This window comes from Symphalangus syndactylus, chromosome X (genome assembly GCF_028878055.3).
Source record: "Symphalangus syndactylus isolate Jambi chromosome X, NHGRI_mSymSyn1-v2.1_pri, whole genome shotgun sequence".
NCBI classification, from domain to species: domain Eukaryota; kingdom Metazoa; phylum Chordata; class Mammalia; order Primates; family Hylobatidae; genus Symphalangus; species Symphalangus syndactylus.
In genome coordinates this window covers 111455385-111476527 of record NC_072447.2, presented here as the reverse complement: position 1 = coordinate 111476527, position 21143 = coordinate 111455385, and the positions used below count along the sequence as shown (strand labels likewise).

General features: G+C 45.8%; 1 protein-coding gene across 1 annotated transcript in view; it reads right to left on the bottom strand.

Annotated features, from left to right (window-relative positions):
- Positions 1–7129, bottom strand: part of FRMPD3 (FERM and PDZ domain containing 3) — an 82086-nt gene extending 74957 nt beyond the window's left edge. The window contains exons 1-3 of the mRNA XM_055268646.2: positions 7096–7129; positions 3920–3977; positions 2837–2991 (exon numbers count right to left, since the gene is read on the bottom strand). Of these exons, the coding sequence (XP_055124621.1) occupies positions 2837–2991; positions 3920–3977; positions 7096–7129 (247 nt within the window). The remainder of the gene's footprint in view (positions 1–2836; positions 2992–3919; positions 3978–7095) is intronic.
- Between the last annotated feature and the right edge of the window lie 14014 nt (positions 7130–21143).

Below are 21143 nucleotides of genomic sequence, written 5' to 3'. Positions count from 1 at the left end.
CACCCAGGCTAGAATGCAGTGGCGTGATCTCGGCTCACGATAACTTGCGCCTCCCAGGTTCAACAGATTCTCTCACCTCAGCCTCCTGAGTAGCTGGGATGACAGGTACACTCTACCACGCCCAGCTAATTTTTGTATTTTTAGTAGAGATGGAACATCATCATGTTGCCCAGAGTGGTCTTGAACTCTTGACCTCAGGTGATCCACCCACCTCAGCCTCCCAAAGTGCTGGGATTACAGATGTGAGCTACTGTGCCTGGCTCTCCTTCCCATTTCTACTGCAAGGTTAAGAAAGCAGACCTATCTGAGGGCTGTACCTTCTTTGTTGGGGCAAAGGGTGAGGGTAGAGGGGTACCACAAGGCTATGCTGCTTCTGATGTTTAGCAAAGATCTTCTTGGAGAAAAGCTTCTCAGAGACTTGGGGAGAATGAGAAGTCAGAACCAGCCTGACTCAAATTTGAAAGAAATGTTCACTGACATGACCCAGTATCAAACCAGCCTTGACTCTTGTTTGTGTCCACCTTGAAGGGCCAGATCCCAACTTCTCCCTCTCTCTCCAAAGAAGGGGGCTGCCCAAATTCCCAAAACATGAACATACACAACAAATACATCACTTGAGCACAGCTCAATGGCTCTGGAGTGTAGAACCTATGTGCTGAGGATGGCTGTGCCAGCACAGGCAGCAGGATTCATTGCTCGAGGAACGATTGCCCTAAACACACTAGGCCAAGTCTCCTGACAGTGCACTGGCTTCAGGAGCAAAGTGTGGTGGCTAACAGAACACTCTTTACAGCCAGACAGACCTGGACTCTAATTCCAAATCTGCGATTCACTGGTTGTGTGACCTTGGGCAAGACATTTAATCTCTCCGAGTCTCTCTTACCTCATCTATAAAATGGGAAAATAACAGTACATATGCATCATAGAAATGTTGGGAGGATGAATGAGATGATAAATATACAGCACTTAAAACAGCTGATTGATGTTGCTAAGAATTGGATAAATGATAGTTATCATACCATCCAAGGGACAATTCCTTAAACTCATTTCATTCCTTCTATCTACTTCTGCCAACAATGCCAGTCTCTTAGGTGGAGGCCACTCTTTCTATCTTCTTCTTCCCTTCCCTCCCCTCCCTTTCTTCCGTCTAACAGAAGAGGTCCTCATGGAGCTCAACCTCCTTTATGGGCCTTGGCCCTTTGATGGCACTGGTAACATCAGTCTACTACTGCTTTCACAAATGGTTTGTTGGCTTGATCAACCATAATTGCTCCTCTGTAGGATACTTTTTTTGTCTTTATTACATCCTCAAATAAAGAACCAAACAAGTCCTGTGCATTCAGGAGCCACCTGGGCCAGAAGCAGCACTATGGGTCAGCCTTTTATAGGGCTTTTATAGGGCTATGCATGCCAGCCTCATGGCTTTTTGTGGTCCGTGCCTGGGGCTTTTCTTCTCTTCACCCCTCCAACTCCTTCTTCATTGTTATACCTTTGGCAGCTGAACCCCTCTAGGCCTGGGGGCTTCCTTCAGCTGTGCAGATTCTGTCTCATTTGAAGTTAAAGTAGGGGCTCCTGGTGGTCTATTACTGAGTGTTAGCTGGTCCCTCTTTCCCAGGATAAATCTGATTTCTGATCAGAGATTCAAAACCTTTTTGTCAAACTGCATGACTGACTCCGGAGCCGTAGGTTAGCCACAGACTCCTGTACTAAATTGTTGTTGTGTGTGTGTGTGTTTTTTTTCCTCTGTGCCCTCTAGTTGAAGAGAGAGCTTACAAAAATCTTTTTCTTTCCCTTGGAGGATTGCAAAATTCATCCAATTTCTGCAAGACCAGTTTGTACTCTGGCTGCTCCTCTTGACTGAGCGAGAAACTGTTGTAAACATCTAAAGCCTCAGGCCCAGCAAGTCAGGAATAAAGCTCCATTCCGTCTGTCTTTTTTGTCAATGCCTAGCAGATTTGAAACAAAACAGTACTTCAGTCTTTTCCCATTTCATTCATGATAGCAGGGCTTCATAGCTTAGGTGGAGCTTTGCTTGTTCCATCCCACATGGTCCTTTCAGGCCCTACTTCCCCTGCATGGCATCAAACAGGCCCAGGTGCAAACCCTGACTCTGTTGCTTTATAGCTGAGTGACACTGGACAAGCCATTTCTCTTTCATTATGCTCAGTTTCCTCGTTTGCAAAATGGGAATGATATTACTTATTTACCTTGCAGGAGTGGCTGTGAGAATTAAACAATATTATGTAAAGCACATAATTAAGTAGATGCTTAATCAATGGTAGATGTTTGTTACTGCCACTCAAGCATTCAGATATTCCATTATCCTCTCCTCTCCTATCCCACCTGTGGTCTGTATCTTGATTCTGGTCTTCAATGGCTGACCTATTTCATGAGTATGTACATGTCTCCATAGCCTGATGGTTAGGTTCTTGAGAACAGGAACTGTGTCTTGTACTTCCCGACAACACTGCTGGGCTTAGAGTAGGCAATCTATAGATACTTGTTGAATTAAATAGAATAGGTACATTTTTTTTTGCAAGACATTATGGTTCTTTTATGAATGTTCTATGCAAAGAGAAGCTTTATTAAGACCCAGACACTGTTAAGCAATCAACTGTAGCATTTTTCTAGGGCCCCAAACAGCCTCAATGGTTGTGTCTATCAGTCTTGAAAGGCCAGCTCCCTCACACGGTTATTGGTTGGCAAGTCTCCAATCATTCTTCATGAATTCTTCAGCAAGACAGTTAGAATGCTTGGAAGCTCTGCTTTTTGGGAAGATATGTGGGTGTTGGGAGACAGGAGTCAGGGCTAGGGGGACACTCTGAGGGACACCTACCTGGCCTCACAGATCGAACCACCACAGGCCTCTCACTGCCAGCCACGAAGCCAAAGCCATATATAGGGTCTCGGTGAATGGTCACTTGTCGCAGTATCTCTGCTGGCAGCTGCTCACATTCCATATCATTTGCGCTCTCTTCCTGCATCACATGACTGGGGAAAAGGGAAGGTGGGAGCAAAACAAGATGCACAGGGAACTAAGCCTCAGAACCAGCAGGGAGACGCCGGTTAGGGTTCTGGCCCTGGCACCCAGGAGTTTACAGCTTAGCTTCCTACATCATCTGGAGCCAACAGAGATGATGACTGCCTCATATTTCAGATTGGAGAAAGAGAAATCTAGAAAGTAGAAGTTACTGTCTCTAGGGCTAGAGTCAATAGAAGAAACTGATGTCATGAGCCTGAAATTAGAGTCAGACCCTTCCTCTCAGATATTGGAACTCCAGAAGGAACCCAATGCAAATATTCTGCAGAAGTTAACTGTCATTCTCCACTGACTTAGCTATTAACTCCCTAAAGGAAACCAAAACCTTGCAGGAAGAGACCACAAGACAGGCAAGTAAATGGCGGAAGAAATGTGAAGTTGTTTCAGAAGATGGAGCATCTTCATGAAGCCCTGATGCAATATTTTTAAATTTTTAAAAAATTTTTATTTTTTTTTGAGACAGAGTCTGACTCTGTCACCCAGTTTGGAGTGCAGTGACACGATCTTGGCTCACTGCAACCTCCGCCTCCCGGGTTCAAGCGATTCTCCTGCCTCAGCCTCGCGAGTAGCTGGGACTACAGGCATGTGCCACCACGCCTTGCTAATTTTTGTATTTTTAGTAGAGGTGGGGTTTCGCCACGTTGGCCAGGCTGGTCTCGAACTCCTGGCCTCAAGTGATCCTCTCACCTCAGCCTCCCAAAGTGCTGGGATTACAGGCGTGAGCCACCATGCCTGGCTCGTCTTGATGCAATTTTAAACTTGAATATATCTTACGTTATATACAAAAATAAATTATTTAGGTAGCATATATAAATAAATGTGCTAATGTCTGGGACCAAAATTGTCCATAATGCCAACTTCTTTCAGTTAATGAGACACCTGGAAAAGAGTTCCTGTTGGCCAGAAGGGGAGCTGCATCCTGGGGCTGCCAGCAGGCCTGAAAGCCCAGAGGAGCTGGGAGAAAAGAAATCACTGCCCTAACACTGGGGAGAGATTACACATTGTTCTCCCGATTCCCACAACTTAAGTGACTAAAGCTTAGGAATTCCACAAGAGCTTCATAAATGTTCTCCATCAAGGGCCAGGGGAGGCATACTGCAGGCAAGAAGGGGTCTGAGTGTAGTATTCAAATGAAGAGCACTGAAGGGTAAGGGTGTAGGGACACTGAGGCCTGTGATGGCACTGGTGCCAAGGCCAGGGAAGGAGGTAAAAGGAGGAATGGATGGTCAAGGAGAAGGGCAGGGCAGGTGGAGATGGAGGAGAGAGGGCCAGGGCCAAGTGACCCAGAGCCTTAGCTTGCTCATCTGGCACCACTACAGCCCCAGACTTTTAGGCCTTCTAGATAGATGGATTTAAGTTTTCTAGCCTCAGTATGTGTATTTGCTAAAATTATGGTTCCAGGCAGAGCCCTTTGGAACAAGATACAGAGGGCCAGTAGCTGATTAATGAAACTAGTATAAGGTTTGTAAAAGAAGTAGGAGGTTTTGACACTCTGAGAGCAATGCAATTCTTTTTTTTTCTCTTTTTCTTTTCTTTTATTTTTTGGGATGGAGTCTCCCTCTGTTGCCCCAGCTGGAGTGCAGTGGCATGATCTCGGCTCACTGCAACCTCCACCGCCCAGGTTCAAGCAATTCTCCTGCCTCAGGCTCCAGGAGAGTAGCTGGGATTACAGTCACGTGCTGCCACGCCTGGCTAATTTTTATATTTTTAGTAGTGACATGGTTTCACCATGTTGGCCAGAGGCTGGTCTTGAGCTCCCGACCTCAGTCGATCCACTCGCCTCGGCCTCCCAAAGTGCTGGGATTACAGGTGTGAGCCACCGAGCCCAGCTGAGAGCAATGCAATTCTTTATTAGCTAAGAATATCAAATTCATTAGTAGCAAATGCTTCAAACCATTTAGGTTATTTATCAGGACACAGTTTCAGTAATTAGAGAGAAGCTTTAGGACTATTGATAGGGGAAGGGGAAAAGATTTAGAATAATTGTATAAAAGAGAAATTCATAGTCCAGCAAAGAACTCCGAAGTTGTCTCTATCATATGAGATCTCTCCGGCTATACCTCACGCTGGCTTGGAGTCTGTCTGTCACCCCTTCAGGAGGTGGAAGGGGATGCTAGGATGAGGTCAAGTCTCCAAAAGGCAAATTCAGAAACTTGCTCCTTCCCTCTCACAGCACTAAGATAAATGGTCACTTTTCAATAGAAAGTCACTCCGAAGCTGGAACGTGGCTGATTAGTGTCCTGGACGGGCACCCTCCTGGGACAGGGACCCTCTGAGGGTGGCCACAGGCTGGCGCCTCTTTCATTTCGGCTCCTGGTGGCAGGCAGGAGCTTTTTCTTGAAGGGAGCCAGAGAACATCTTCCTGCAGCCGCCGTCTTGCCTCACCCCTAGGGCTATTTGGAAAATGAGCCCTTTGCTTCGTGCCACCCGAACTGGTTGGCACTAAAAGGACTTCTTGGGATGGCACCAGCTCATTTCCGACATGGGCATCAGCCAGGGAAGGCTGTGCAGACTGTGGTGTGGGGAGCAGGAACTCCGGCAAGGAAGACAGACACAGGTGTGCTGCAGGAGAGCTTGGGATATTGTCTTACGCTCAGCGCTCCCCCTTGATCCCTGCCACTGCAGCCTCCCCTTTGCCCCTTTTTCCATTTTTGAAGCAGAGGACATTTCAGTTTCCATTGGGCCTTGAGGTACTACCACTTCTGAAGAAAATGGGCACCCCTGGAGCCAGAGGAATCAATAAGCAAACAGCCTTTTGTGACACAAGTGCTTTGCTTTACTCTTTTGACTCATATTAATTAATCAACAAGTATTTATCGAGTGCCTACTCAGACAGTCCAGCACTCTGGGGGACACAGGAGAAGTGACAGGTCTCTGCCCTCAAAGAGCTTTCAGTCTAGCTGGGGGAGAAAAGACAAGTGTGCATACTGAACAAGAGAATTACAGTGCTGAGACTCATAGATGAGATCTACAACTAAGTTCCAACTTGGGTGTTCAGAAGATGGGGCGGAGAAGCTGGAGAAGACTCCATGGAGGAAGTGGGGATTGTACTCGCTGGCCAAGAAAGGGCAGAGTTGGGGAGAGAGGCAAGAACCAAACTCTGTCCATAGGTGCATTCCATCTTCCTGCAGGAGGCCCAGCTATGTGGTTCATAGCTGCAGGCATGTCTCCAGGTGTGGCTGGAGCACATTCATCCCTGGGTTGTCCCTAACTGAGCTGGACTAACTGCCCTTAACTGCCTTCAATTCTGCAAGCAGCCCTTTCCTCACACCACTCCCAGGTATCTTGGGACAGAGGAGAAACACCTCCATTAACAGACCAGAAGGCCATTTTACAATTCAAATGGAAGTTGTACCTTCCCTCCTGGGGTTTGCCTTTTTCAGTGTCTGCAGCTCAGTCCCTCTGAAATTTGCTAAGTGCCTGGAGACTTGGGAGTGACACTGAAGGCAAGCAGTGATGGATGACAGGAGCTCAGCTGTCCATGGGTCACATGACTATCCTCCTGGGGGAAACAGGCAATTTGACTTTGAAAGATGTTTGGCTTCTGGTCCCTTCAAATAGGGCATCCCTGAACAAAATTGTGAAGCAGCCAATGCTTATCCCCCACCCCCCGCCACCACACGAGGTTTGTTTCTGAGGCCTGCTATTTGCTTCTGTTGTTTGCCCCAAAGTATGTAGTGCCTTCATTCTCTCCCCTTCTTACCAAAGTCCCCAAAGGCATTCCCTCACCTTGTGCCAGGCTTGCTCTCTCTATTTAGTGACCTGGGTAAGGGCCTAGCCTTTCTCTTCTGCCCAATGATAACAACATTTTATATTCGTGTGGTTCTTTTCATTTTTACACTCATTACTTCATTTGAGAAAAGATGCTTTCACATCCATTATCTCCTCTGTCCTGCCAAATAGGCTAGGTGACTGTCCCTCCTCCATCCCAGCCTTCTAGGTAGGAGATGAAGAGGCACAGACCCACAGTGGCTAAGCACATTGGTGGCCCAGCCGGGGCCACACCTCTATGCTAGGACCCACAATTGCAGCACCCCCTACCTGCTCCCACTCAGGGTCCTGGACCCTCTGGCTATCCAGAGTCTCCATTGCAAGCTGCCCCAACCCTACAGTCAGCAGCACTCTATGTCCTAGCCCAGCCTGTATGCTCAGCCCACATCATAATTAACCTGTCTCTGAGCCTGTTCACTCTGCGTTGTTGGGAGAATGAAATGAGATCATGGTTACAGAAGCACTTAGGAAGGTTAAGCATATCACACAAATGTAGAGGTGGTGATGTTATTGATAGCATTATTCGGGGTGGCTGGAGGAGCAGGGAAAGGGAGCCAAATATAAACTTCACCCGCTTCAGACAGCCAAAGCCCTACCCCCAACTCCTTGCCTCTAAGAGACAGCCCCGCAACGCACTCTGTCCACTCATTCTCCCGGCAGCTGTTTCCCTGACCCAACTACCAGACAACCTGGCTCCCTCTGGATGCCCTGATTCCTCCGTGGGCTAAACTGATCCCTCCATCACTGTCCAAAGAGGGACTGGTAGCTCGAGCTCATGCTAACAACTGTTGCTAGGCAGATGTGGCTAAAGGACAAATGAACCGAGAAGAATATGGAATGATTCTAAGCTGATGCTTTCTCTACTTGTGCTCTCATGCAGGAAGATGGAAATGTAACAGCTAAATTTCCAGGCATCCACTTTTAGTTCTCCAGCCCTCCTTGCCTTTGGCTCCTTTTTCTTTACATTTGGTTGGCTCCTTGGGGAGTCTTGTCACTCCCCTCAAGACTGGAAGGATTTGGAACCATGTGGGGCCAATTAACCCTCTGATTCTGGTAACAGAAGCCTGACTCTACTGGAAGCCCTAGAGATCCAGCATGGCAGGCTAGCAGCTGGGCCCCCATGAGATGCAACATTCCCCTGGTGGCAGAGATGGCAGCCCATCCCCAGCGCTGTGAAGTAGCTGCTCTGGGTGCCCTTTTGTAAGGAGCTTGGGCACAAACCTTTCTTCCTGTAAAGGAGTCCTTGCCTGTTATTTTGGCTAGCTGCTCCTTATTCTAGTAGTGCTGCTCAAACGTTAAAGTACATACAAATCACTTGGGAGTATTGCTAAAATGATTCTGATGCAGTAGGTCTGGAGCAAGGTCTGAGACTCTAACAAATTCCAGGGTCGTGCCCAAGCTGCTGGTCCACAGACCACACTTTGAAAAGCCAGGACTGAAAAGAGTGCTATTTTTAGACAACGGAAGAGCTATAGTCAGGTGGGAAAACTGGGGTGCTTTTATTCCACTGGGTTATGGCATTGAAGGCCTGGGTTAAAACATAAATGTTATCTTTTGTGGACACGTAAATTCATGCAAACAAAGGACTTGCTGGTTGAATCAGATTTACCCCAGGAGAGAACAGGGAGGGCTCTAAACTGACATGAAATAAGACAGATATGGTTGCACTGAGTAAAAGTAGAGAGAAGATCTGAAAGACAGGGCACTGTTTAAGTCCAACTGAAGAGTTTGGTCAGCAGAAAGACAGCCTGAGAACAGTGGCATCTGGGAGGAAAGTGAGGAAAATGCTGAAAAAGGGGACAGTGCCGAAAACAATAATAACAGCTGCCATTTACTGAGGACTTACTATGCTCCAGGTGCTGTCCACAAATTATGTCACCCCATTTTCACAATAACCTCATGAGCTAGGTGGTATTATGTCCATTTTACAGACAAGGAAACTGAGATTTGGGAAGAGAGATTAAGTAATTTGCTGAAGGATATACAACTATATATATTGTGTGGCACCAAAATGTGAACCCAGGTCTGCCTAACTCCAGGGCCAATCATCTTCCACAATTTGTGCCAAGAACCTGTGCATAAAGTAGGGGTTTTGTTGTTGTTGTTGTTGTTTTGTTTTTGAGACGGCGTCTCACTCTCATTGCCCACTGGAACCATCACAGCTCACAGCAGCCTCGACTTCCTGGGCTCAGATGATCCTCCCACCTCAGCCTCCCCAGGAGCTGGGACTACAGGTGCATGCCACCATGCCTGGCTAATTTTTTTTTTTTTTTTTGTATTTTTAGTAGAGATAGGGTTTTGCCATATTGGCTAGGCTGGTCTCGAACTCCTGGGCTCAAGCGATCCACCCGCCTCAGCCTCCCAAAGTGCTGGGATTTCAGACATGAGCCACCACACCCAGCCTAAAGTAGTTTTCTAGAAGGCAATGAGATAGGCTTCGTAGGAGGATTCAGCAGACTACTCTTCCCTAAGTGAACTGAGGGCCGCTTCAATGCTGTCTGTAAGAGCAGCCTCCCTTGAAGCCCCCCCACCCGGCGGCTCACCTATCAGAGACTCCAGCCCCAGAACTGGCTTTCTACATGCCTCTAAGCCCACTCTCCCATATGTGAGACTCATCCCATAAGGCCTTGCCTTTCTGTTCACTTCAGTCACCACCAGAAAGAAGTCTACTTGCCTCTGGTCCTTAGAACCCTGACTTTCCTCCCCATAGCAGTCTGTTTACACTCTTATACCATTTTTCTCCTCCCTTTCAAATCCTTCCAGTGTGTCCACTGGAACTCTCAGTCAACAACAAACTCTCCTGTAACCTCAATTTATTCTTGGAAAGTGTCCTTCACCTTCTTTCCCAGTTGAGACCTGTGTATTCCTTGAGGGCACCACTTCCCCACCAGCCGTCTCAAATGGAAACTGGGGTTTTTGGTTTTGCTTTGTTTTGTTTTTCTTTTGCAAAATTCAAGTCCTCCGGGACCTGCAGGTGAGATAAGTGTCCTCCTTGCTTGCCAGTGCTGCCTCCAGGCCATTACTCCTCCTTCTTTCTGCAAAATATCCTGCGTCTTTGAGGAGCCTGCCTGCTGCCCACCTCTACCACTCTCTTTCTCCTCATTGTTATCTACAGATTTCCTGAGTTGGTCCCACATTCACTGAGGACTTTAGTTCCCAGTCACATGTGATCTTTCCTTCCACTCCTTCAAAGAAATCATGGTAAAATATCTATAACATAAAAGTTACCATTTTAATCATTTTTATTATTGATTGATTCGATTGATTGAGACAGGGTCTCACTCTGTCGCCCAGGCTGGAGTACAGTGGCAGAATCATAGCTCACTTCAGCCTTGACCTCCCAGGCTCAAGCAACCCCACCTCAGACACACAAGTAGCTGGGACCACAGGCGTGTGCCACCCTGCCTATTTTTTATATTTTTTTTGTAGAAATGGGGTTTTGCCATATTGCCCAGGCTGGTCTTGAACTCTTGGGCTCAAGCAATCCACCCACCTCAGCCTCTCAAAATGTCAGGATTACAGGTGTGAACCACCATGCCCAGCCTACCATTTTTAGAAGTGCAGTTTTACAGCATTAAGTACACTCACATTATTATGCAACCATTACCACCATCCATCTCCACAACTTTTTCATCTTCCCAAACTGAAACTCTGTACCCATTAAACAGTAATCCCTCATTCCCCCTCCCTTCCCAACCCATGGAAGCCACAATTCTACTTTCTGTCTCTATGAATTTGATTACTGTAGGTATTTCATATAAGAGGAATCATATGATATCTTTTTGTGACTAGCATATTTTGCTTAGCATAATGTCTTCAAGGTTCATCCATACTGCCGCATGTGTCAGAATTTCCTTCCTTTTAAGACTAATAGTCCATTGCATGTATGTATCACATTTTATTAATCTGTTGATGCATATTTGGGTTGTTTCTACCTTTTGGTTGTTGTGAACAATGTAGCTATGAACACGGGTGTACAAATATCTGTTGCAGCCCCTGTACTCTTTTGGGTACACACCCAGAAGTGGAACTGATGAATTGTAAGGTAATTCTATGTTTTACTTTTTGAGGAATCATCATACTGTTTTCCACAGCAGCTGTACCATTTATGTTCCCACCAGCAATACACAAAGGTTCCAATTTCTCCACATTTTGGCCAACATTGCAATACTTATTATTTTCTGTGTTTTTCTTTTTTTTTTATAATAGCCTTTCTAATGGGTATGTCCACTCCAACTCTTGATATCATTATCGGTGAATTCAACATCCACAGGGTGACGAGGAGACCTCTAACAATTGCTTCTTCCACTTCACTCACTCCATGATCACCTACCTAGACTTTGGGTTATCAGATATTGCACTACCCCCAAATCTCAATGCCCAATATCCCACTCTCTACGACACCATCTGTTCTTCCAGTTTACCTCCACAAGGGCTCCCACTGCAGGAAGCATCTGAATGCATCATGATCACCTATTCACTTCCCACTTGATATTCCCTTTTCCTGGAAATCTCTTCTCTCATTTTTCACACAGTTGGCTCTTCATCCTTTAGGTCTCAGCTTAAATGTCACCTTTTCATAGATGCCCATCTGCCAGCACTTTCTCCTACTTATTACCGTTCTTACTCTCCTTCAAGTTCCTTTTTATTTTCACTTCTCTTCATGTCCAGCTTAGAGTTCCTGGTCTATCATTATGATCATTCTCTTCCAAACACCTTCAACTTCCTTACTTCCTCTTCCCCTGCTATACCTCATCCCTTGATGAACTCAATTCTCCATGCCTGCAGTAGCATGAAGTAGCTGAAGGGGTAGCTGAAGGGTGCTGGAGAAAAATCACACAACTGGGTAGCTGGATTTCACTTTAAAATCCATGGGTATACGCTCTCAATGCTGTCTGGCCATTTATCTCCCTCCCTCCCTTCCTTCCTTCCTTCCTTCCTTCCTTCCTTCCTTCCTTCCTTCCTTCCTTCCTTCCTCCCTTCCTTCTTTCCTTCCTTCCTTTCCTTCTTTTCTTTTCTTTCTTTTTTTTTTTTTTTCCCCGAGTTTCGCTGTTGATGCCCAGGCTGGAGTGCAATGGCACCATCTCGGCTCACTGCAACCTCCGCCTCCCAGGTTCGAGCAATTCTCCTGCCTCAGCCTCCTGTGTAGCTGGGATTACAGGCGCCTGCCCCTATGCCTGGCCATTTTTTGTATTTTTTAGTAGAGACAAGGTTTTGCCATGTTGGCCAGGCTGCTCTCAAACTCCTGACCTCAGGTGATCTGCCCTCCTCGGCCTCCCAAAGTGCCGGGATTACAGGCGTGAGCCACCACGCCCGGCCATGGTCAACACTTTCTCTGTCTCTAAAATGACTATTTCATCGCTCGCCCTCTCTCCTCCATCTTCCTCACTTTTCCATTTTCCCCAAAAAATCTCAGCTGACGACCTCATCCCACAGATCTTACCACCACCAAATCTATACACTACCCTGTCTACATCTGTACCCATGTTTTATTTTTTCCCTATTAAAATGGAGGTACTGGTACCAAAACAGAGATATAGACCAATGGAACAGAACAGAGCCCTCAGAAATAATGGCGCATATCTACAACTATCTGATCTTTGACAAACTTGACAAAAACAAGAAATGGGGAAAGAATTCCCTATTTAATAACTGGTGCTGGGAAAACTGGCTAGCCATATGTAGAAAGCTGAAACTGGATCCCTTCCTTACACCTTATACAAAAATTAATTCAAGATGGATTAAAGACTTACATGTTAGACCTAAAACCATAAAAACTCTAGAAGAAAACCTAGGCAATACCATTCAGGACATAGGCATGGGCAAGGACTTCATGTCTAAAACACCAAAAGCAATGGCAACAAAAGCCAAAATTGACAAATGGGATCTAATTAAACTGAAGAGCTTCTGAACAGCAAAAGAAACTACCATCAGAGTGAACAGGCAACCTACAGAATGGGAGAAAATTTTTGCAATCTACTCATCTGACAAAGGGCTAATATCCAGAATCTACAATGAACTCAAACAAATTTACAAGAAAAAAACAAACAACCCCATCAAAAACTGGGCAAAGGATATGAACGGACACTTCTCAAAAGAAGACATTCATGCAGCCAAAAGACATTTGCTCATCATCACTGGCCATCAGAGAAATGCCAATCAAAACCACAATGAGATACCATCTCACACCAGTTAGAATGGCGATCATTAAAAAGTCAGGAAACGACAGGTGCTGGAGAGGTTGTGGAAAAATAGGAACACTTTTACGCTGTTGGTGGGACTGTAAACTAGTTCAATCATTGTGGAAGTCAGTGTGGCGATTCCTCAGGGATCTAGAACTAGAAATACCATTTGACCCAGCCATCCCATTACTGGGTATATACCCAAAGGATTATAAAACATGCTGCTATAAAGACACATGCACACGTATGTTTATTGCGGCACTATTCACAATAGCGAAGACTTGGAACCAACCCAAATGTCCAACAACGATAGACTGGATTAAGAAAATGTGGCACATGTACACCATGGAATACTATGCAGCCATAAAAAATGATGAGTTCATGTTGTAGGGACATGGATGAAGCTGGAAACCATCATTCTCAGAAAACTATCACAAGGACAAAAAACCAAACACTGCGTGTTCTCACTCATACATGGGAATTGAACAATGAGAACACATGGACACAGGAAGGGGAACATCACACACCGGGGACTGCTGTGGGGTGAGGGGATGGGGGAGGGATAGCATTAGTAGATATACCTAATGTTAAATGATGAGTTAATGGGTGCAGCACACCAACATGACACATGTATACATATGTAACTAACCTGCACGTTGTGCACATGTACCCTAAAATTTAAAGTATAATAAAAGAAATGGAGGATGTTTCTTTTCTTCTATCATGGCGAATCTCCTTACTTATGTTCTGGTACCATCCCCTCTCATCTTCTCAAGGATTTTACTCCTTTGGGCATTCATTCTCTTCCCTAAATTACTAATCTCTCCACCACTCCAGAACTATGCTAGCATGCTGATGGAAATAAACCATCCTTAAGAAAACAAAGAAAATACACCTCCCTCTACTCCACAATTCCCTTGCAGTGTCTGCCTCACTTTCCTCGTCCCCTTGGCAACAAAATTCCTCAAAAACGTTTTCTACACATATGTCTCCACTTCATCTCTTTTTTTTTCTTTTAAGGACATTACATTAAGGACACAAGACTTCATCTCTTATTTGCTCCCCGATCCACTATCCCCCAGCTTCCACATCTATCACTCTGCAGAGTTGCTCTTGTTAAGGTCCCCAGTGGCCTCCATGGTCATCTCTTGGTCCTTACCTACTCAACTTCTCAATAGCTGTAGACACAGTTATCCACTGCATCCTTGCTGAAACATTCTCCTGTCTTGGCTTCTAGGACTACCTCAAGACTGTCCTCCAACCTCTCTGGCCACTTTTTCTTAGTCTCCTTCATGGGCTTCTCATCCCCTACTTAATCACTAGATATTGGGGCTCCTTGGAACTCAGTTCCAGGCCTTCTAGTCTCTCTCTACTCTCTTTCCTAAGGTGATCTCATCCAGTCCCCTGGTTTTAAATACAATCTATATTCACACAACTCCCAAATTTGCATTCTAACCACACCTCCTCTGTGAGCTCCAAAACTCATATACTCTGACATGTTTACTTTTATGCCTCACAGGAATCTCAAACTTATCATGTCCAAAACTGAACTCTTGATTTATTTTCCCTCTCAAGCCTAGGCTTCCCTCAGCCTTCCTCATCTCAGCATATGGCACCATCATCTCTTCAATTACTTAAGCCAGAAACCTGAGAGTCATTCTTGAGGCCTGTCTCTCTCTTTCCCTTACCTCCCCACCTAGTCCCTCAGTATTGTATAAGTATTGTCAGCTGTTAACTTAAAAACCCATCCAAGACCAGGCACAGTGGCTCACACCTGTAATCCCAGTATTTTGGGAGGCTGAGGTGGGCAGATCACCTGAGGTCAGAAGTTTGAGATCAGCCTGGCCAACATGGTGAAACCCTGTCTCTACTAAAAATACAAAAATTAGCTGGGCGTGGTGGCACGCACCTGTAATCCCAGCTACTCGGGAGGCTGAGGCAGGAGAATCACTTGAATTCGGGAGGCAGAGGTTGCAGTGAGCTGAGATCACACCACTGAACTCCAGCCTGGGTGACAGAGCAAGATTCTGTCAAATAAATAAATAAATAAATAAATAGGAAAAGACAAAAAGAAAGCTCATCCAGGATCTGACCAGCTCTCTCCCTCTCCATGGCTGTCACCCAGTTCAAGCCACCATCATCTCTCCTGTGAGTTGCTGCAGCAGCCTCCTTACTGGTCTCCCTGTATGCACTGCTGCCCCCTTCCAAGTCTGGTCTCTACAGATATTGCAAAAAGTCCATATCAGATCCTGTCACTCCCCTGCTTAAAACCCTTCAGACATTTCCTACTGCAAGCGAATAATATCCAAACTCCTTTTGTGTGGCCCACGAGGCCCTGTGTGATCTCTTTCTGCCCTACCTGCCAACTCCCCCACCCCTCCATGCTACTCTTCCTCTTGCCTACAATCTGGCCCTCCTGGCCTCCTTTTAGTTTCTCAACACACCAAGGTCTTTGCCACCTTAAGGCGTTTCCACTTGGTATTCCTTTTTCCTGGAAACCTCTTTTCCCATTCTTCATAAGGGTGAATTTATCCTTTAGGTCTCCACTTAAATATCACCTCCTCACAGAGAACTTCCCTGGAAACTTTACCTTGGTTATTCTCTACTATTGTAACCTGTTCATTTCATTCTGGAGACTCATCACAATTTGTAGTTATATATTCACTTATGTGATTATTTTGCTTTAAACCCCATAAAAGTAGGAACTCTGTCTTTTTTCTACAACAGTATATCTCCTCCATTTGATATGATACCTGGCACACAGTTAAGTGCTTAGTATTTTTTAAATCAACCAATGCATGAATAGAAGTGAATTTGAGGCATACAGATTAGAATCCTCTGGCCATTCCATGCAGTTTATTATCAAATGCCTACTGCTTGTGTCTCAGCCTGTGAAAGGCAGGTTTCTGAATGGGAAGTCTGGCCCATGGGAGAAACCCCTCAACATCTCTGTGCAAAGACAAAGTCAGAGAGAGAATGCAGTCAAAGAAAGAGTACAGGGAGGGCTACAAGCTAAGAAGGAATGGGAGACGGCATGGCTCCAGCCTTTTTAGGGGAGTGACAGTGGGAAATCCAACAGCTATCCCTTCTCAGGGAAGGAATTTTTTAAGGGTAGACAACTATCCTTTCAGAATGGCAAGGGGCAGGAGGATGGGCAGGGTGACTTTGAATAGTCCTTCCCACTCTGAGAGTCCCTGGGTAGATGATTTGGTTACTTTCCTAGGGCTTCCTCTCTATTTCCCTTGCAGGTCTTCATGGCCCTGCAACTTCCTCTTCAGCTGAGCTTGGAGAGGCATCTTCTGGAAAACATGGTGGTATCTGGATTCTTTTTCTGGTTGTCCAAACAGTTGCTTTTCCCCAGTGGGCTGGAATGGAGACACCTGTCATCCATTCTAGCAGGTCAGGAGGGAGCATGGGGAGAGACCAAGGTCATCTTTCCTTTCACAAATACCTGGAAGCCTAGAGTCACCTTGCAAAAGACCAACCCCATAATGCTTCAGAGAGGGAACTGCAGAGGACCCTCTATACAGCTGTCCCTTCCCCTGTCCCCTCCTCCCTCCTGGAGCTATAGTCAATATATTCAGACATGTTGTCTAATAGGTTCACACATGCTCCTAAACCCTCCCTGCTGAGGCTGCCAGCCAGGTGACAGATGTGAGGGCTGTGCCAGATGTGAGGCTGCTGCCATATGGCACTGCGTGTCACAAGGTCTGAAGCTGCTGCCACTGAGCTGTGGAAGAATTAGTGGGGAGATCCTTGTGTTTTAGCCTCCACTCACCTGTCACTGGCAGAGGCAGCGAGGGGGAACTAGAGCAATGAAATATTCATAGGAGCTTGAAGGAGTTGTCATGTCACACAAAAGAGCCCTAGGCACCCTAGCCCCCACCCTCCATGTACCACACCAACTAATTCTGAAAGAGGCAGAGACATATAGGGATTGACTGAGCCAGAAGGGGAGAGATGAGGAATGAAGGGAAAGACACAGTCAAGAGGGGAAGACAGCTGAGCAGGAAAGGGGACCAGGCAGAGCAAAGGAGGAGAGGAAAAGAGAGGCCATGAAAACGAGACAAAGAGGAGAAATGAGACAAGAGGAGGGCCTTGCAGACAGTGAAGAGGAAAGTTTAGGCTTGGGGAAGGCAAGCACTGCAGAAGCTATGCAGTCACTTCTGATTGTCTTGGCTTTTTGGAGGTGCTCTCCAGTTCCTCACCTGCTCTTTTATTTTTTATTTTTATTTTTATTTTTTGAATAAGTGAATACTGGATTTTAATTACATTTTAGACCAAATAGACCTAACAAACATATACAGAACACTTCACCCAACAGTAGCAGAATAAACATTCTTCCAAAGCACGCATGGAACATTCTCCAAGATAGAACATATATTAGGTCACAAAATAACTCTTAGAAAATTAAAGCAAACTGAAATTATATCAAGCATCTTCACTGACCACCGTGATATGAAACTAGGTATCAATAAGTGAATAAATAAGTAGAATAAGTGGTATAAATAAGTGGAAATTAAGGTGTAAATAAGTAAAAATTAAGGTAAAAATAGGTTTAAATAAATGGAAATTAAACAACACACCCCTGAACAACCAATAGGGAAAAGAAGGTATCAAAAAGGAATTTAAAAAATATTTTGAGACAAATGAAAATGAAAATGAAAATACAACATACCAAAACTTGTAAAATATAGCCAAAGCATTCCTAGGAGAAAAGCTTATGAAGGTAAATGCCTAAATGGAGAAAAAATAATCTTTAATAAGCAACCTAGTTTTGCACTTCAAGGAGCTAGAAAAAAAAAAAAACTAATGCCAAAGTTAGAAGGAAGGAAATAACAAATATCAGAGCATAAATAAATGAAATAGAGACTACAAAAATTAGAAAAATATCAACAGAACTAAGAGTTCATTTTTTGTAAAGAAAAGAACATCAACAAACTTTTAGCTAGAGTAATGAGGAAATATAAATGAATAAATGTTTTAAATGCTAATTACCCTGATGGATCACTACACATTATATGTATTGAAACATCACTATGTACTGAAGAATATGTACAATTATTATTTATCAGTTAGTACATAAAGAGCAAAAACTGCTCTTGAGCTGCCCCCCACCAGCTCTGCCCTCAGGGCTCCCACCGCTGCTAAAGGGCCACATGGTAATGACAGTCTTCTGGTAGAGGACCTTGGGTGATGAAGCTCTGGGGGAGGGGACTGCTATTTTGCCATACTGAGAGCCTAACTGCACCCTCCCCATCTCACAGATGGGGATGCAGCAGGCAAGGGGCAAATCAGAAATGGCGTGAGGAAGAGACCCAGGACACCTTCCTGACTTAGGCCAATTTCCCACTCACCAGAGGCTGTAGTGTGAGAGTGTGAGTGTGTGTGTGTGTGTGTGTGTGTGTGTGTGTGAAAGAGGAGATCAAAAAAAGAAAGTAGGAAGTGGAGAGAATTCCAGGAGGTGGGAGGGAATGGTCATGATGGGAAAAGTGGAGTTGGCAGGGAAAAGATCAGCAGGCCTGAATTATTCCCCTCACTGAACACATCTCTCCAAGGCCAGGCTGGGCTGCAGAGCCCTGGCACAGAATGCTAAGCCAGAAGAGGGTCCCCGGCCACCCAGATCTCTCTCTCCTCTTAGATCTCAGACTTCAGCCTGCCAAGGGCTGAACTGTAAACAAACCTTGGAGGGCAGACAGGGGGAGCAGGTGTGGGCCGGAGCTTCTGAGAACTTCCCAACAAGTAGCTGCTTCCAGCAGCCAAAGACCCAGGGCTCAAATAGCACCCCTCTGGGGGCTGTTTGGCAGGTGCCTGCTGCACAGGGCTCTGGGCAAAGCCTCCTGAAGCCAAATGTGGGCCTACTCAGCTGGCTGGCTGTGCCGTCTCCTTCCTTCCTGTGAGGCTGCTAAGGCATAGATGGCCTGGGCCACCAGCCTTCCATGCCCCCAACCCCTGATGCTCATCAAACTCCTGGAGAATCTCAGAGTTGGCAGGGAGCTTGGAGGTTACTGACTTCCCCTTGCCCATCCTCTGCTGATTTCCAGAAGCAGCAGGGGGAAGCTTTCTAGAAGATGACTGCAGCTGGGTATGGTGGGAAGGGCCAGATTTGAGCAAGTGGAGAGGGAGGGCACTGAGAACAGGCCCAGAGACAGAAGGGAACAGGCATATGTGGCATGAGGCATGAACACAATAGTCTGAGTAGATGAGGGGGTTGCTGGGGAAAGATTAGGTGGGAAGCAAGAAGCATAGCTGACCCGGCATAGACGGTGAGTAGGCCTTTCTCTCACTCCCTCTCTCATGTCTGGCTCCGTTGGGACTGTAGGTTCTACCCTCCACCCTCAACTCCCATGCCCCTTTGGGGACTTGTGAAGAGAGGGGCAGGCTAGTCTGGCCAGAGCTGGACAGAGAAAGGCACATCTATCTCAACGCTTTGCCTAGATGTCTATCTGCTTCTCCCGCTTGCCCGAGATGATGCAGGTTGTATCTGAAGCCAAGGACTTACGCCCAGCAGTTGCCAAGCTGACTTCCTGTGAGGGAGCAACCCCTGACTCCTTTCAGTGCACCATCTCTGATTTGTCCAATCAGGAGCACAGTCCAGGGACAGGGCAAAAATTAGGCCAAAAAGCCAGCAATCAAAGGAAGGTACATGAACAGAGGCCTGGTAAACTCATGTCACCTTGTCTGGAGGCATCCAGAAACGCCAACAGCAGCCTCAGGACAATGAGACACCTTTTATTCTGCCTAATTGCATCTTCCCGCTGAGAGGGAGGAAAGAATTATAAGGTCTTTCTTAAACAGTGGTCAGGAAAGGGGAGTGAAGTTGGTGAACCCTCCACCTAAGAATAAAAACCAAGGGCAAGAGCACGTGCTGTGCTGAACCACCAGCACAGAGGGCATGAGTTAGCACCAAAACACTCTGTACCTACCCCCACGTTGGTAGCGGGGAAACCCCTGTCTGTTTCCTGAAGGTGAGTGACAGAGAAATTACAAACCTCGGAGCACCTGCGGGCTTGTCTTTGGATGCATCAAGGACAGGCAGGGAGTGGGTGGGGAAGAAGACTGCATCCTACTATACAACCAGGCTTGGGGGAAACAGAATCCTAGGGAATCCTGAGAACCCACAAGCTCTCTATCTGGCAACACTGATTTGATGATGGACCCCAGACTTAACTTACTAAGGTAGAAAAGCAGACCCAGGCATTTTAGGAAGAATCAAAAAGAGTAAGGAAAAATGATTTTTTTTTTTTTTTGGCCCAACCTTCAGTTACTCAGAAACAATCTATTAACCAGAAAATCCGTTCCCTAAGTATTCAGGTTTGGGGATTACAATTTTTTTTTTGTTTTTTGTTTTATTTTTTTCTTTCAATAATTAAAATCCACAGAGCTGGGGCTCTCTGTTATGGAAGAATGCAAGCTCCACTCTGATGTCTCCCTTCTTATAAGGGTAATAATAGCAGAGTCCCTTACTGTGAATCAGGGCTTCCTCCACCAGCTTTTAGATAGCATTCATTCATTCATATATGTAATAAAAGTTTACTGAGTACCTACTATGTGCCCAGCATAGTGCTGAGATATGGAGATAAATAAGGCCCAGTCTGTTCCCTTAGGGAGGTTGCAGTCTAAGGTGGAGGCAGGTATGTAAACAGACTAATATAAAACCATGTGTTACCTGGTACCACAGAGGGCAGCAGAGGATGCTATGTAAGCACAGAAGAGACTATGCCCCAACCGTGCTGTGACTCCCAGCAGAAGACCACCACTCCCTCCTCTCACCAAAGGTGAGAAGGACATTCCAGGAAAGGAATGTCAAACCTGACAGCAAATGAAAAGTTAAGAAGATTCAGTAAAGAGGAAAACCTCTAGGTATTTAAGTCACTACAATCATAAAAAGAAATCATAGAATAAATTCGGGCAAAACTGAAGGGAATGTTTAAATCGAGGACTAACGCTACCCACTGACTCCTTTCATGTCACCTTATGAAATGGTACAGTGCACTCTGAAGAGGCCACAGAGACAACCGGGACACAGCCCAGCACTGGACTTGCCAGCCACATATCCAACGCACCACCCCAAAGCTACACATGGAAGGTCTCCCTCTCATGAGAGGAGGCAGGAAGGGTGGACCACCAGCAGATGCATTGAGATCCAG